The sequence below is a fragment of the Triturus cristatus genome, chromosome 4_1 (assembly GCF_964204655.1).
Source record: "Triturus cristatus chromosome 4_1, aTriCri1.1, whole genome shotgun sequence".
Classification (NCBI taxonomy): domain Eukaryota; kingdom Metazoa; phylum Chordata; class Amphibia; order Caudata; family Salamandridae; genus Triturus; species Triturus cristatus.
The window spans coordinates 977,587,062-977,603,598 of record NC_140585.1 but is presented as its reverse complement, the minus strand read 5'-3'; the positions used below and the strand labels follow the sequence as shown (position 1 = coordinate 977,603,598).

Genomic DNA, 16,537 nt, shown 5'->3' with positions numbered 1-16,537 from the left:
CGCCCCACACACACACGCGCGCCCCACACACACACCACACACACTCGCGCCCCACACACACACACGCGCGCCACCCACACACACACACGCGCGCCACCCACACACACACGCGCGCCACACACACACACGCGCGCGCCACACACACACGCGCGCGCCACCCACACACACACATGCGCGCCACCCACACACACACACACACACACACACACGCGCGCCACCCACACACACGCGCGCGCCACCCACACACACACGCGCGCGCCACCCACACACACACACACACACGCGCGCGCCACCCACACACACACACGCGCGCGCCACCCACACACGCACGCGCGCCACCCACACACGCGCGCCACCCACACACACACGCGCGCCACCCACACACACACGCGCGCCACCCACACACACACGCGCGCCACCCACACACACACACGCGCGCGCCACCCACACACACCTACGCGCGCGCCACCCACACACACCTACGCGCGCGCCACCCACACACGCGCGCGCGCGCGCGCCACCCACACACGCGCGCGCGCGCGCGCCACCCACACACACACACGCCACCCACACACACACACGCGCGCCACCCACACACACACACGCGCGCCACACACACACACGCGCGCCACCCACACACACACACGCGCGCGCGCCACCCACACACACACACACGCGCGCGCGCCACCCACGCGCGCGCGCCACCCACACACGCGCCACCCACACACACGCGCCACCCACACACACGCGCCACCCACACACACGCGCCACCCACACACACACGCGCCACCCACACACACACGCGCCACCCACACACACACGCGCCACCCACACACACACACGCGCCACCCACACACACACACGCGCCACCCACACACACACGCGCCACCCACACACACACACGCCACCCACACACACACACACGCGCCACCCACACACACACACACGCCACCCACACACACACACACGCGCCACCCACACACACACACACGCGCCACCCACCCACACACACGCGCCACCCACCCACACACACGCGCCACCCACCCACACACACGCGCCACCCACACACACGCGCCACCCACACACACGCGCCACCCACACACGCGCCACCCACACACACACACACGCGCCACCCACACACACACACACGCGCCACCCACACACACACACACGCGCCACCCACACACACACACACGCGCCACCCACACACACACACACACGCACACACGCGCCACCCACACACACACACACGCGCCACCCACACACACACACACGCGCCACCCACACACACACACACGCGCCACCCACACACACACACACACGCGCCACCCACACACACACGCGCCACCCACACACACACACACACACACACACACACGCGCCACCCACACACACACACGCGCCACCCACACACGCGCCACCCACACACGCGCCACCCACACACACACACGCGCCACCCACACACACACACGCGCCACCCACACACACACACACACACACACGCGCCACCCACACACACACACACGCGCGCCACCCACACACACACGCGCGCCACCCACACACGCACGCGCCACCCACACACACGCGCGCCACCCACACACACACGCGCGCCACCCACACACACACACGCGCCACCCACACACACACGCGCCACCCACACACACACGCGCGCCACCCACACACACACGCGCGCCACCCACACACACACGCGCGCCACCCACACACACACGCGCGCCACCCACACACGCCACACACGCGCCACCCACACACGCCACACACGCGCGCCCCACACACACACACGCGCCCCACACACACACGCGCGCGCCCCACACACACACGCGCGCCCCACACACACACCACACACCACGCCCCACACACACTCGCGCCCCACACACACGCGCGCCCCACACACACGGGCGCCCCACACACACGGGCGCCACACACACACGGGCGCCCCACACACACGCGCGCCCCACACACACACGGGCGCCCCACACACACACGGGCGCCCCACACACACACGGGCGCCCCACACACACACACGGGCGCCCCACACACACACAAACACACGCGCGCCCCACACACAAACACACGCGCGCCCCACACACAAACACACGCGCGCGCGCCACACGCGCGCGCGCGCCACACACACGCGCGCGCGCGCCACACACACGCGCGCGCGCCCCACACACACACGCGCGCCCCACACACACACACACACGTGCGCGCGCCACACACACACACCACCCTTGCAGGCTGCGTGTCTGGGTGCAAGACAAAACAAAGATTCGACATGGCATACATCCCTGTGTGCCATGCCCATGACCTACACTGCCATGGCATATATCAGCCTGCCCTCTAGCTGGGTGCACTATGCCAATGGTGTAGGCGCAGGAGCCCTGTGCCCCTACAGTACCCAGGTCCATTGCTGGGCACTGTAAGTGCAGTGCTGCCATTTAAGAGTACATGGTGCTGAGAGCTCGTCAAACACGAACTCCACAGCACCATAATGGCAACACTGAAGACTGAGAAGTTAGGTATCAATCTTCTCAGCACATTAAACCCACACTGATGCCAGTGTGGGATTTAATGTACCAAACACCCCAGAGGGCATCTTAGAGATGCCCCCTAAAACCTAACCTACAATCCACGTCTGTTCTGAGGCTGCCTGGGCTGCCACACAGCGGACCTGATGCTGGACCCCTGGGTAGGAGAGCCCCATCTCTCCTGGGCCTGCAACAATGCACATCCTGGGCGAGGTGTTAAATTAGTGTGTTGATATGTGTTGTTAAATCTCCTCCCCCAGGATGGGCAGGGGGAAGCATCAAAGGCATGCCGCCTCTGTGAGCTTCCCCAGGCCACTGCAACCCCCCACTCTGGCGGGAGGCTTGGCCGCAAACCCCAAATAAGGACAGGGGATGTGCCAGCCTGCCAGCCTGCCAACCCCACCCCTCAGGTGGGGGAGGCGAGGTGAAGCACATCTCCGGGCTTTCGCCATCTTGAAGATGGGAAGCCCTACCCTATCAGGACTAGGCTACTGCCCCCTCACACAGGAGAGAGGCGGGATAGGGGGTGTACCCACCCCAGGACAGGGACCCATTGGTCCCTGCCCTTCACCTATCTGTAACGCCCCTAAATCTAGTATTTAGGGGCACCCTGAACCTTCCTTCCCCAGATTCCAAAATCCGAAGAAGAGCTAGAAGAAAGAAGACCTGCCATGCAGCAGCTAAGAAGAGGAAGACACAAACTGCTTTGGCCCCAGCCCTACCGGCCTGTCGACCCTCGAATCTGCTGCAACCCGGCATCTCTTGTGGCCAGCAACCTCACAAACCCCGGAGAACCTGGCTACCTTTTGACTCTAAACCCCTGGGACTCCCATGAGTATAGGCTCTACTCAAAATCTACTTCTAATCCCTGGCAGCAGCCCGGAACCGTGAACAAAGACCACGAGGACGACCCCATGGCGACTGTGGCCAGAGTCCGGCACCCAAGGACATCCCTAGACACTCCTGAAGAAGCCTGCAGTTTCAGAACTAGGTGCCCCCCCCCCCAACCGCGATCAACAGAGGGTAAGATTTTCTGACACCAAAAGGCACCCCTGCACCCGGCGCCCCTCGGCCCCCTGTGCCCAATCCCGGGGTACCTACCTATCTTCCAACTACCCAACTTACCTCTCGAAGTGGTGGTGGCACCTGAAGAATCTTCGTCCCCGAGCTTGCAGTCTTTTTCTAAACCGGAGATTTCCCATTGAAAACAATTGAGCGCCCGAAGGCTCAAAAGCACCCTGCACGCACCCGTCCGAGTGGCCCTGGCAGTGCAACCTCTACACCCATCTACTTCCCCACTTGCCCTGAGTAAGTGACCAGGAGCCCAGCCCCCACAGCCGCGTGGCCTGCTAGTCAGCAGTCACCAACCAAGGCCCCCCATACCTCTTATGGGATAACATTGGGCTTAACTCTCTCTGCACCCGCCCTTGTGCCGCTGAGGGTGAACCAACTGTACCTACCTGACCCTGGGGGACCCCTGAGTCTATGCCCAGAACCTCAACTCTGCCAGTCGAGTACTTACCTTTAAACCGATAACTCAATTTTCTTCATAGGGTAACATTGACTGGCTTTTTCCTGAAATTTCTTCTAAGTGTGGACTTTTCAAATCTTAAAATATTCACCAAAAATCAGCAGAGTAACGAAAACTAAAATACTCACCTGCTCTTAGGTGAGCTCCCAGTGCTGGATCTTGGTGCACTTGCTCTGAAAAATACTTACAACTGTACTTACCAGTAACCCAATTTTCTCCCATAGGAAATCACTGACTGTTTCTCTGTGAAATTTCTTCTAAGTGCCAATTTCTGCAATCTTTAAATATTCTTTAAAAATCGTATAATATCTGAAAACGTAATTACTTAACTGTTTTGGATAAAGGTCCCAGTACTAAGTCTAGGCACCCAGTACTGAATTACAAAATTAATGAGAACATACTATACCTGCAACTTGAATTTTCTGCCATAGGGAATCATTGACTGTTTATTAAATATAAAGTGTCAACTTTTAAAATAGCAAAATATTGCCTAAAATCATCCCAGTAATTAAGTCGACTTTTATCACTTGATTCCAAGTACTGACCCAGGACTGAATCTACGATCCAGTCCTGGAATTCCAAAAGTAATCCTAAAAGTAATCTGTGGCAAATAACTTGAAACTTCCACTGAACTCAATGCATTATTGTGTTGCCTACTGCAACCACTTGTAACTTTCTACAAAAGTCAATTGCATATTGCAAAAGTATTTATATAAAGCATCTCGTTCTGAGAAAGTATATTTTAATACCTATTGTTGGTTCTAAAATAAAACAAGCATATAGTTTTTATATATAAACCATTGGCCTAGAGTTCAGTTATTGAGTGTGTAAGACCATTTGCTGGCTGAGTGTGTGCAACCAATGCTTTACACTGTCCTCTGATACTGCCTTACTGCTCGTCCAACCTAGCACTTTAGAGAGTAAGGTTATATCCAACTTTAGCCTCTGCCAAACCTCTGGGGACTGTGGACTCTGTACACCCTGTACCTATTTGGGAACAGTATATACAGAGCCACTTTCTCACAACATCTCTCTGGTACTGCAGTCCAAGTGACCATCACTTTGTGCACCTATTTAGTGGATGCAAAATAGTTCTCCCACAGGGTGAACCACAGGCATGACTGCAGTCTGAGTGACAATGAGGTCTTGTTCATATAAAATGTCCCATGAAAGTGCACCTCGGATTTGTCACCATCTCTATGAAAGGTTTGTTTGGAACAGAGTCTGATGATCAACTCTTTGGCAGTCACAACGTCCACGTGAAGGACAGTAACGCATGTCCCTCGATCAGTAAGGTAAGAATCACACAAAAACTGATGTTGCACCAGTCAGCTTCATGGTGGTGCAGAAACATATTACCCCACTAAAGCAACATCTTCAAGATGCACATGACTTGATTAAACCACAAGACCTTATCCTAAAGTCTCCATGTGGTAAACTAGGAGTAGGGATCACAGTAGACATTATATAATAGTGAAATAATCAAGTATTGTGTGGCCAATCAACCTGCCCTCTAGTCCCCAACAGTCAACTGCCATGTTCTGCTTCATTATGCACTGTAAAGCCACTGTTTTGGGGACCACTTTGAAGGACTACAAATATGTCTCATTGCAAGATATTCATGGCGATCCCTGAAGTGGGGTTTCGATCGCTGTTTACATTAGGAGACAATTAGGTCGCAGTTTAGCATGTTTCGTGCTTGACATTTCATTTTTTAGTGTTCTCTGTAGGAATGTAGGAATGTCTGATTTATGACTGAGTATCCTGGTGCTCCATAAGGTAATCATTTACTATGCTTTTAAAGTTAATACAATCTAATATGTAATGAAAAATGTGTTGAAAAATGCTTTGTTTTGGCCTTTCTGTCTCCAAAATTTTCTTGCGGGGGGGAAAACCCCCCCAAACTCCCCCTAGTGGTGGTTGCCGACTGCGCTTGCTCGCTACACACCATGGGGGAGGGGGGTCTCACTTTTACTTTGTCCTCTCTGATTCACTACTTGCGTCTATTTTTGGTGCTCTCTGAAAGAATGTCTATGGGTACATATGACTGGGTGGGTAACATGGTGCTCTTTAAGGTCATCATCCACTATTTACTGAGCTTTAAAAGTTAATACAATTGAATATGTAACGAGAAATGTGCTGTAAAATTCACAATTTTGGTCTGTCTTTTTCCCAAAAATGTCCCCCCAAACCCCCCTAGTAGCGGTCGGGCTCGCTCGCCCGCTACGCGACGGACGGAGAGACGGGGGCTGCTTTCAGTTCCCAGTCTGGCCCTGGTCTACAACAGTGAGGAATTTCCCACAACTTTACAAATTGATAACTTTACGCAGTTGTGTTGCAGGGAAATGGAGGAATTATTGAAGACAAGTGGTATAACTTATAAGAAGGGTGTTCTGTCTCACCCAAGAACAGATTGGTTCGTAGAGCAGTTCAATAGAGCAATGAAGTAAGGAACAGAGCTAACCAAGGTTTCAGGGTTAGATTGGATGAAGACCCAATCAGACAACAGGCAAGACACCTTTGATTTCTTCAGAGGAAGGGTGCCCAACAGCAAACTCGGCCCAGTTTCGATGGGTTGGAAAAAGAGTTAAGGCGGAGGATAAGGGATGTCAAGGCACCCAGAAAATCATATAAAATAAAAAATAAAAAAAAGAAGGAAGCGGGTAAGGGAATGCACTATGGGGGTGGGTGATTTGATAGGAATTAAGAGCCCCAATGGAGCTGACATGGGATCCAAATTCAGAGCTCTGTTAAAGATAGTTAAACGTTTCCAGAATGCAGTTAGGTTGTCTGATAAAAGAATATGGAATATGAAAAGCAGCGGTGTGGCATTCCTACTTCCCAAACGCCCAGGACATATTCTTTGGGGTCAAGGACAACAAGTTTTCATGTTTATTTTATCCTTGGGGCTAGTAGGCCCAACCCCTTGCGGTACCCACCCTTTGGCTGCCAGATTACAGTACCAAATTATGGATCAGGGAAGGGTATGGTCTGCAGATCAATTAATATGTGTGTCCATATGTGAATGCTGTTTGAATTTGTAGTTATGGTTCATTAATAACAAAGCTTTTATTATTAGGGAGCACGCTTTAAGGAAATGTCCTATGTTCAGACTGCACCACTGACAGAGGTTCCGGTATATAAATGTGTACACAAGTTTCCAAAGTTTAACAATTTGAGGCTATGTATAATGCTTCTAGGATGCTCTTTGATTAGATTGAACTATATGCAAAAGACTGACGATTCTCAAAAAATGTTCTGCTAAACTACTGTGAAATTTCAGGTACCATTTCCTTGAAGCATCATATAGTAAAATTATTAAAACGTGTGGATATATGCTAGTATTGCTCAAAAGAAATATTCCCAATGGAAAAGTCGGTGTAATTGGTTTCACCAACATTATAGTATGACACTGGTGCTCAGCCTTTAGGTTTTGTCAACGCGCGTCTTATTTCAACATGGTTTTTGTACAACTCTAGTGTTATTGGGGAGGTCATCATTGTACCAAACACAGGCAAAAGCAAAAATATTTTTGGTATCAAAAACAATACATTGCCACAGTAGTTTCTGGCACTAAACAAAACTACAGTGCATGCTTCTTGTGAGAGAGCAGAATGATATCACTCACAGTGAAGCCAGCCATTAAATAGAGAGAGGGATAGAATTTTAATAAAAACAAAAAGGTCTTGGTTAACGCCAGACCTAAACAGGGGCCCAATTATTAAAGAAAGTCATAAAATGCACTAATGGTATATGTCCTTGCATTAGTGCAGATTTACAGCTGTCAAATTCAAAAGAATTTACGTAAGTAGGTCAGCAAATCTTATTCCTAGAAAATATTTGTGAACAGCATTTTAGTACGAGTAAATATGCATGTGTATATAAGCTCATGCGAAAAAGTGTTGAGCGGTAACAAGTTCCCACCAACCACATTTCGGCAACCCTTCAAGAAGTTTTACTTCTGCCCTTGTCAGGAGTAAATTTCTAACCTTTCTCAGTTTGGAAAAATATTAGACGAGATGATGAAAACCCATAAAACATGCAAGTTAGTAGGTTTGCACTGACTCAAAAGGGCTTTCCAACTATGGGGAACTATTGAGTGCCGCTACTTCCAGCCCCACTATGTAGATCTGCTGAAAAGGTGGCAAAATAAGGGAATTGATAGTATTCAAATCCTACTATGGTACGAGAGCTGGCATAATCAGAGAGGCTATTATCAGAGCTCTTATATAAGTATATTGCTGCCATAATTTGTCGCCACACTCCATGGCACCAGAGGCACATGTGGAATTTGTTACAGGACAAGAAGATTTATGAAGCAACTTGTTCAATGGACAAGTAGATATTTTATTAAATACCACACCCCTGAACATGGTTGCTATGTGGAATAGAATATTGGGTTAGGAGGAGAGTTGTGATGTGCAGAACACTAATGAAGTTAGATGTGGTCTATTTACTGAAGTTGTGCTATTGGGAGTAGGACCGACAGGATCCTCTGGTGCACACAACCGTAGAGTTAACAAGACTACTGCGTATTTGAAAGATTAGATTTACTAATGTTTTAATGCTTTGTTTGGTCGTGCCTCTAGTTCAATTATTTTCCCTGCCCTGATTCCGGCTTCACAACTGTCACCTTCTGGTGGTCTCACTCCTGATTTAGTAAAGGACTCTTCTGGGTCCAACTTAATGTTTGTGGCAGTTACATTTCACTAGATTTTGAATGGCCTCCTAGGTATGGTTTGTTATTTCTAGTCAAGGGGAATGATGTGTGGTACCTTGGTACTTCCTCGCCTGGGTATTCCTTATAGTATATTAGTAGTTGAACTTTTTTTGGGGGTTATCGTGTGGTGAGCCAAATGGCACTGCCGATTAGATGCCTTCCGATAAACTTACATCTCAACCAATTATTGCATCCATGTGATCCTTGGGCTCAGTGTGCTGGAGTTTAGGTAAGGCACACATCTACTATGCTTTAACATATTCCGGTCATGTCAAGATAATAAAAAACAGACTACTTTGAATTTATAGAAGGTCCAAAGAACCCTGCTCCACCAGCCAAGCATTCTCTGTCAACAGACTTGTAAAATCCACACAGACTTGGGATTTTACTTCTCAAAACCCAGTAGCATTGCAGTGCTAAGCCACTAAAACTGTTGAGCAAACTAATCCAGGTAGGAAATCTCCCACCAGGTAGCAAACCACGGCCAGTAAGCATTTGATATCAGTTAGCATATAGTCCCTAAACTCCCTACAGCCATGATGTTGGTGACCGGTATATAAATTGTTGCCCAGATAGCAAACCTGCATCGGCCTAAAACTAACACATGGTTTAAAACAGAGTCTAAATGATGTGATGCACTGCTTGGTAAAATACTGCATTTTCAATCTGGTATTCTTGCCTCTTTAAATACAAGGCAGCACATGCTCCCCCCCCCCCCCCCCCCACCCCCCATTGTCTAGCCTTTTACTTTTGTTTTTGGTGAAATCAAAAAATATAGATTAAAGTGATACAAAACAGTCATTAAAACAATTAAAACAAATGGCTATGCAATGCACTACTAAGAATACTTACATTTCCGAGACTGCATTTCAAACTGACTTAGAAACTGTTTATTGCAGGGCGTCACAATAGGATTCTGCCCATGCAATTCTTTTTTGGGAAATAAATCCATTAATTTTTTAGATGATAACTCAGACCCAACCGAGATGAGAGCAAACCTAAAAGGAGAAAAATGAAGGTGCATAAAATAAGCTTTAATAATTAAAAACACTGAACCACAATCTACAATCATGTTCTTTGAATTAAGTAGTCTACATATAGCATGGGAATGTGTTTTGCTATGCAATCAGAATGCATTACTTTAAAACATTTAGGAGATCTCACTATGAGTTGCGAGGAGGGTTGGGGAGTACAATTTCCCAGTATGGATGAAATCTCCTTCACTGCATGGAAACGTGCCCCTCTCCCACATAGGTCCCAAAAAGGTTGATAAAAATCTAAAGAATGCTCACATGTCCATTAAGTTGCCGTTTCATATGCACACATCCTTGCTGAATGACACAGGTTATTGCATCTCCTAGCTGTCGATATGCTGTAATGTGAACTTGTGGAAGTAATATCATCACCTACATTTTTTAAGTATAAAACAGGACTGAGCAGGCTATCTGGTAATCAGTTTACTATGTGGTCAGTTGTGTTGGTTTGCAGATCCAAATTTTTTAAGTAGCAATGATTTCAGACTCATGCTGGTGCTAGATTTGTTCCACATGTAACTTTTCTGACACACTAAAACCGTTTTGATACGTCAGTGGCTTAAACTTTAAACATTTAAGTTTGTGATCCTGGAACAACATCTAATTACAAACTCTGAAGCCACTTCCAATCGGTCTTCGACTGACTTCGAATAGGAAGAGGAAAACTGAAGGATCGGAGTACAACCGAAAACTAACTGGTAGCAATTCTTCGCGTGTCACTTGTAATCGGGCCAAAAAAGATCAGAAGAGAAAAGGTCCCAGAAACTATTGGCCTTAGATTGTGGAGTTGTCAAACTATACCTTGGGCTGTGGTGTACCTTTAAATGTGCATGGACTCTACTGAATTTGCATACTGCATTTTATTTACCTCCCATTTTTGCCTGTTGACCTACTAACTTTATCATGGACTTATGCAGCTAAAGGTGGCCAACGCACTCTTAAAGCGCACGTATTGTGAGTCTAAAAAGGAGTCGAGCTACCACAAGGGATGCACAATGGCAGCTGGCTAGAATGGGAGCAGGCAAGAGTTTCTGGTGCCCCCCAAACCAGTTATCAGCTTGCTGCTAACTTATGCTACGCACACCATTAAAGCACCTTCTCCTGTGGACAGCTTACAAAAAGAGTACCTGGAGAACAATATATAGCTGCATTTTTAAATAAGTGTAGAATATGAGTTAGGTGGGGCGGGAGACAGAAAGAGGTGTGTATGCTGGGTCTGGTGGCTCAGTGGACGAAGAGGAAAACTGAAGTATCGGAGTACAACCGAAAACTAACTGGTAGCAATTCTTCGCGTGTCACTTGTAATCGGGCCAAAAAAGATCAGAAGAGAAAAGGTCCCAGAAACTATTGGCCTTAGATTGTGGAGTTGTCAAACTATACCTTGGGCTGTGGTGTACCTTTAAATGTGCATGGACTCTACTGAATTTGCATACTGCATTTTATTTACCTCCCATTTTTGTCTGTTGACCTACTATCTTTATAATGGACTTATGCAGCTAAAGGTGGCCAACGCACTCTTAAAGCGCACGTATTGGGAGTCTAAAAAGGAGTCGAGCTACCACAAGGGATGCACAATGGCAGCTGGCTAGAATGGGAGCAGGCAAGAGTTTCTGGTGCCCCCCAAACCAGTTATCAGCTTGTTGCTAACTTATGCTACACACACCATTAAAGCACCTTCTCCTGTGGACAGCTTACAAAAAGTACCTGGAGAACAATATATAGCTGCATTTTTAAATAAGTGTAGAATATGAGTTAGGTGGGGCCGGAGACGGTGGGGCGGGAGACGGTGGGGCGGGAGACAGAAAGATGTGTGTATGCTGGGTCTGGTGGCTCAGTGGACGAAGGTGTCCGCTGCAGGGGCCTTTGTTCAACCTCATGGTCACACGTTTTTTGCTCTAGCCCCGCCCCTCCCCCACTGACCCCACCCCCCTAGTGCGGCCCTCGGCCACAAACCACACTGTAAATTTGGCCCTCCGAGAAAAAGTTTGTGAGTACCCATGTATTAGAGCCTGTATGTTGGGTATGCTAGAGCTTTGCAAGTGTCTATTGTAGCTCCTAGATAAACTTGTGTGTTAGACCGTTGGAGGTGGGATTTGGTGAGGTTTACCATGAATCCCAAGCGGTGAAGCAACTGAATTGTTTGGTGGGTGTGTTGGAACACAGCTTTGTTGTGATTTGGCTTTTATGAGCCAATCGTCCAGATAAAGGAACACGTGAATGTGTTGTCTTCTTAACTGAGCTGCAACTACTGCTAGGCACTCGGTAAAAACTCTGGGTGCTGTGGTTACCCCGAATGGGAGGACTTTGAACTGGTAGTGTTGAGCGTCCACCACAAACCTGAGATATTTCTTGTGAGCGGGGTGAATGGGAAAGTGGAAGAAGGTGTCTTAAATCTAACGTGGAAGGAAAGTCGCCTTGCTGAATTAGCGGGAGCACCTGCTGGAGGGTGACCATGTGGAAATGATCGGTTTGAATGTAGAGATTCAGCTGACAGCGATCCAATATTGATCTGAGAGAGACGTCTTTTTTGGAATTAGAAAATAGAGTGAGTAAACCCCTGTGCCCTGATGAGTCAGGGGGACTGGTTCTATTGCATGTTTTTGTAACAGGGAGAGAACTTCTTGCTTTAGGAGAGTGAGATGTTCTGAGGACATTGCACGATGTGTGGGAGGAATGTTTGGTGGAGTGGAGTTAAGTTCCAGGCAATAACCATATTGGATAACTTGTCTTACCCATTTGTCTGTTGTGATGGAATTCCAGACAGGTAGAACTGTGAGAGACATCCCCCGACGGAAGTGGAATGATCGGGAAGTCACTGTTTGGCGGCAGGGGCTGTGCGGTGGAGTTACCTCTGCCTCTTCCTCTATTGTTATTTCCTCTGTATCTTCCCCGAAAATATCCTCTGGATGAGGAAGATTGATTGGGCCTTTTATAAAAGAGGATTAGGTGTGTTCTGAAGCAGTTGTCTTTCAGCCATACCTATAAAAGGAGTGACGAAAGGAGCCCCTACTAGAAGGTAGTTGTAAGGCCCCCATGGACTTAGCTGTCTCGGTGTCTTTTTTCATCTTTTCTAATGATGAATCGACTGTGGGGCCAAAGAGATGTTCCTGATCAAACGGCTGATTAAGTAGTGCTGATTGAACTTCCTGCTTGAATCCTGAGATTCGAAGACAAGCGTGTCGACGTAGCAAAAAGCTGGTTTTAATGGCACGCAAGGCTGTATCAGCCGCATCAAGTGCACATTTGCTAGAAGTGTTTGTAATAAGCTTACCCTCTTGAATAAGGTCGCGTGCTTTAGCCTTCTATTGGTCTGGCAAATGCTGCATTCGTTTTTCTAGCTCGTCATAGTGAGCTCTATCGTATCGTGCCAGTAGAGCTTGTGCATTGGCAATACGCCAATTATTTGCAGCTTGTGATGCAAATCTCTTGCCCGACGTGTCTAAGTTTGACTCCTTGTCAGGAGGAGGGGCGTCACCTGTAGTTTGAGAATTTGCTCTCTTTCGTGCCTTTGAAACGACGAGAATCTAATGGTACCTGACCCCTGCTGTCAATTGGGTCTATAGGAGCGGCTTTATACTTTGTCTACCCTTGGCGTAAGTATTCTAGCTCTAACAGGGTCCTGGAATACCTTGCTGGCGTGTTTAATCATACCTTTAAGCATGGGCAAAGTATTAGTGGTTTTTTGGGAGGGAGCGAAAGTTTCCACTAAGAAATCCTCCTCTAAGGGATCAGTATGAAGTTCCACCCCATGGTAGAGAGCCGCTTATTGATAAGCTGTGTGAAACCAATATTGTCATCAGGTGGTGATGGTCTGGAGGGATATAGATTGGGGTCATTAGTAAGATCCGGGTCGCTCATAATCATCCCAGGAGTCTGTGTCCTGTGGAATGGAGTCCTCAGTATCATCCTCATTCCCATCATTATCATCCTGTGGCTCAGATGAGAACGTGGCGGTGGGGAGTTTGCTGGTGAAATCAGGAAATTTGTATTAAAGGGTGGAGAAGAGGGAGGTATGTACGGGGGAAGAGGGGTTAGGACCCATGTCCTTTTTAGGTCTCGCCTCAGCCAGCGCATGCGCTGCCCTGGCGAAACATTTAGTGTGTGGGCTTTAAAAAGCCGACCACAGCTTTTTAGCTGTCATAAAGCGTGCGGTTACGTGCACAATGACGAGCAGAGGCGCCATCTGGCTTTCCTCTCTCGTCATGGTCAGTGCACATCACACACCACTCCCCAGCCTGCTTTCACTGTTGCTGTCAGGCGCGCGCGCACACACAACTCGCGTCCTTTTTTTACTTTTAGCACACGCGCCCAGACACAACTCCCGCTTGTTCTATATTCTCTCTGGTTTGGATGAAGGAATTCCAGCTATGCTTCTACATTCCTTTATGTCCCCAGCATGAACTAGACCTTTTCTAAAAAGCACATTTGTAGCAACTGTAGTACATCGCTTTATATATAATTTAAAGAAAAAGAAAGCTTTGTTTAGGAAACAAATGGCCCCCTCACTGGTAGTGATCCTCTTCGCAAAACCAACTACATGTAATCAGTGCTCCAAATCGGCAGGTACTGACAGATACGGAGTACCTGCACTTTTTTATTTGAAAGGGGAGTACCTGCACTTCTCAGCATTTCTTCAGAGAGAGTGCCTTGCTTCTCAGCACTACTGCATGGGAGAGTACCTGTAGAAAAGACATACTCCAATCCATGTTCAGACACATTTATTTCCCAACTCTGAGACAACGGAGAGACATATGTGACCTCAATACATCTCAGCAACAACTCCTCTAGTCTCGACAGTCTTCCCTAGGACATGACCCTACCCGCATTCCACATTACCTCACAAGCTTCCCCAATCCACTGCATGCAAGCAGTGACACCACAGGACCTGCCCTCCTCAGGAGCAGCAGGTACTCCAAACAGTGAGTACCTATACTTCTATTTCAGTTTAAAGCACTGCACGTTAGAACTACATAGATCACTCCACAAAATATAATGCTGTGCTACTCTTTACAACAGTCGAACATTTTTACTCAAAAGACCTCTTGTGATCACGAGACAAAAGCCAGGCTAAGTGACTTGTTTTGTTTTAAGACTGTTCAGATCTCAGTGCAACACCACACCCTTCCTTTTGTGCATGCCTTCTGACCTGGACAAAGTCTAAGCACCGCTCAGGTTACACCCCGGCGAGCCGTGCAAGTGGCCAGCGCCCAACAAGCAGTGCAAATGACATCACCGTGCGCAATTGTGTCGTCTAAACCGCAGAATACCTCGGTCTCACCCGCACAATCTCCCGCCTAAAACCACGACAGCGTCGTTTTCCGTTTGCTGCTTACAGCAGCTAATTTATTGTCATCTTGAAAATGTAAATAAAGCTACTGTTTAGGGCAAATAAAAAAGTTAATGATTTTCAGTCAAAGCGGAAGCATCTTCACCATCGGACTTTTACCATGTTGTTTAGGTCGAAGGTGAGGAGTAGGGGTGTAAAGCAGATCCGCACTTTTTGGGCAGCTGTTTATTCCCTTGGAGGGGAGGTGACAGCCATTCTTTACTTTTTGGGATCTTGTCGGAGAAGGTGTTGGTGAGGACCTCACATGGAACCTTTCAGAGAGGTTATGTTTTGAGTCTTGAGTTTTGAAGCCCCACGCCTCAGTGGCGTTTTCTTTGCACAACTGAGTTTGAAAGCTATTTTGTTTGTGGTCCTCCACGACATTCCTCTTCGTCAGATAATATAGCGGTTTGCTTGTTTCTGCTTGATCCATCTTCCTTTTTGCTTGCAAATATTTTTGGGCTTGTTTCAGAGCAGCGTGTCACCTTCGGGTATTGATTATTTTTGTCTCTCTAAGTGCACGTTCTCCTCAGACAGCTCGTACAGACTGGCACCTGCGATCTCATGGCACCGGTCCCTGACAGAGCTGTTCATCTGGTAAAGCAGGATCTGCAAACCTTGGTCCGTTCAATTAAGCAGCATTCGTCTTGCCCATGACCCAGACTGAAGACCACTGACAGGCTGTGTTTATCAACCAACTATAACAATGTTAGGTCATATAGTGGGTTTGCTCAACCTCCTTTTACTCACACCGTCATCCCCCCACAAGAACCCCGCTTGCCACCCATTCACTCAGTAGAGCAGTCGCACAAGGGCGCATCATCCCCTCTCCCCCTTCTGCTCCTGTACCCTTTTCTTTGCAGCAGTGACAGCTGGGTTTATTTGAACCGTAAGTTTGTTAAACAGCAATACATAATCTCATGAATAAAGACCATGAATACAGATTCTACAAGAGAAAATCACCAAACCATATAAAATACAGTATTGTCAAGTAACATCAAACAAGACAATCAAAATACAGACACTTTAAAAAACATTAAAACCCATGAGCATAAATATACAAAATAAAGGTGCAATTTTAAAGTGCTGGGAATCTCGCCAGGGCACAAAAAAAACTCAATGTTACCAATCCTGTTGTTATGTTATCCTTCAAGAAAATTGGTTTTAAAACTTGGCGGTGCGTAGTTAAAAAGAATATCAACAATCTAGCAAAATATTTATCCTTGTAGACTGTATCAGCAACCTGCAGCCACACTACCCTGCCTCATTTTTAAAATAAGTTATCTCTGATGGGTGGGCATAAGAGGGGGTCGAGACCTAATCTGAATTTTAAAATTGCATTGCACATCTGTAGGGTTAGCAGTTTGTGGTTCATAGGTG

General features: G+C 47.7%; 1 protein-coding gene across 4 annotated transcripts in view; it reads right to left on the bottom strand.

Moving 5' to 3' along the window:
* The window catches only part of CPSF6 (cleavage and polyadenylation specific factor 6), a 389,871-nt gene that overhangs the window by 247,329 nt on the left and 126,005 nt on the right, over positions 1–16,537 (bottom strand). For all 4 annotated transcript variants that reach the window (XM_085653879.1, XM_085653881.1, XM_085653878.1 and 1 more), the window contains exon 4: positions 9,650–9,795. In XM_085653879.1, coding sequence (XP_085510005.1) covers positions 9,650–9,795 — 146 coding nt within the window. The remainder of the gene's footprint in view (positions 1–9,649; positions 9,796–16,537) is intronic.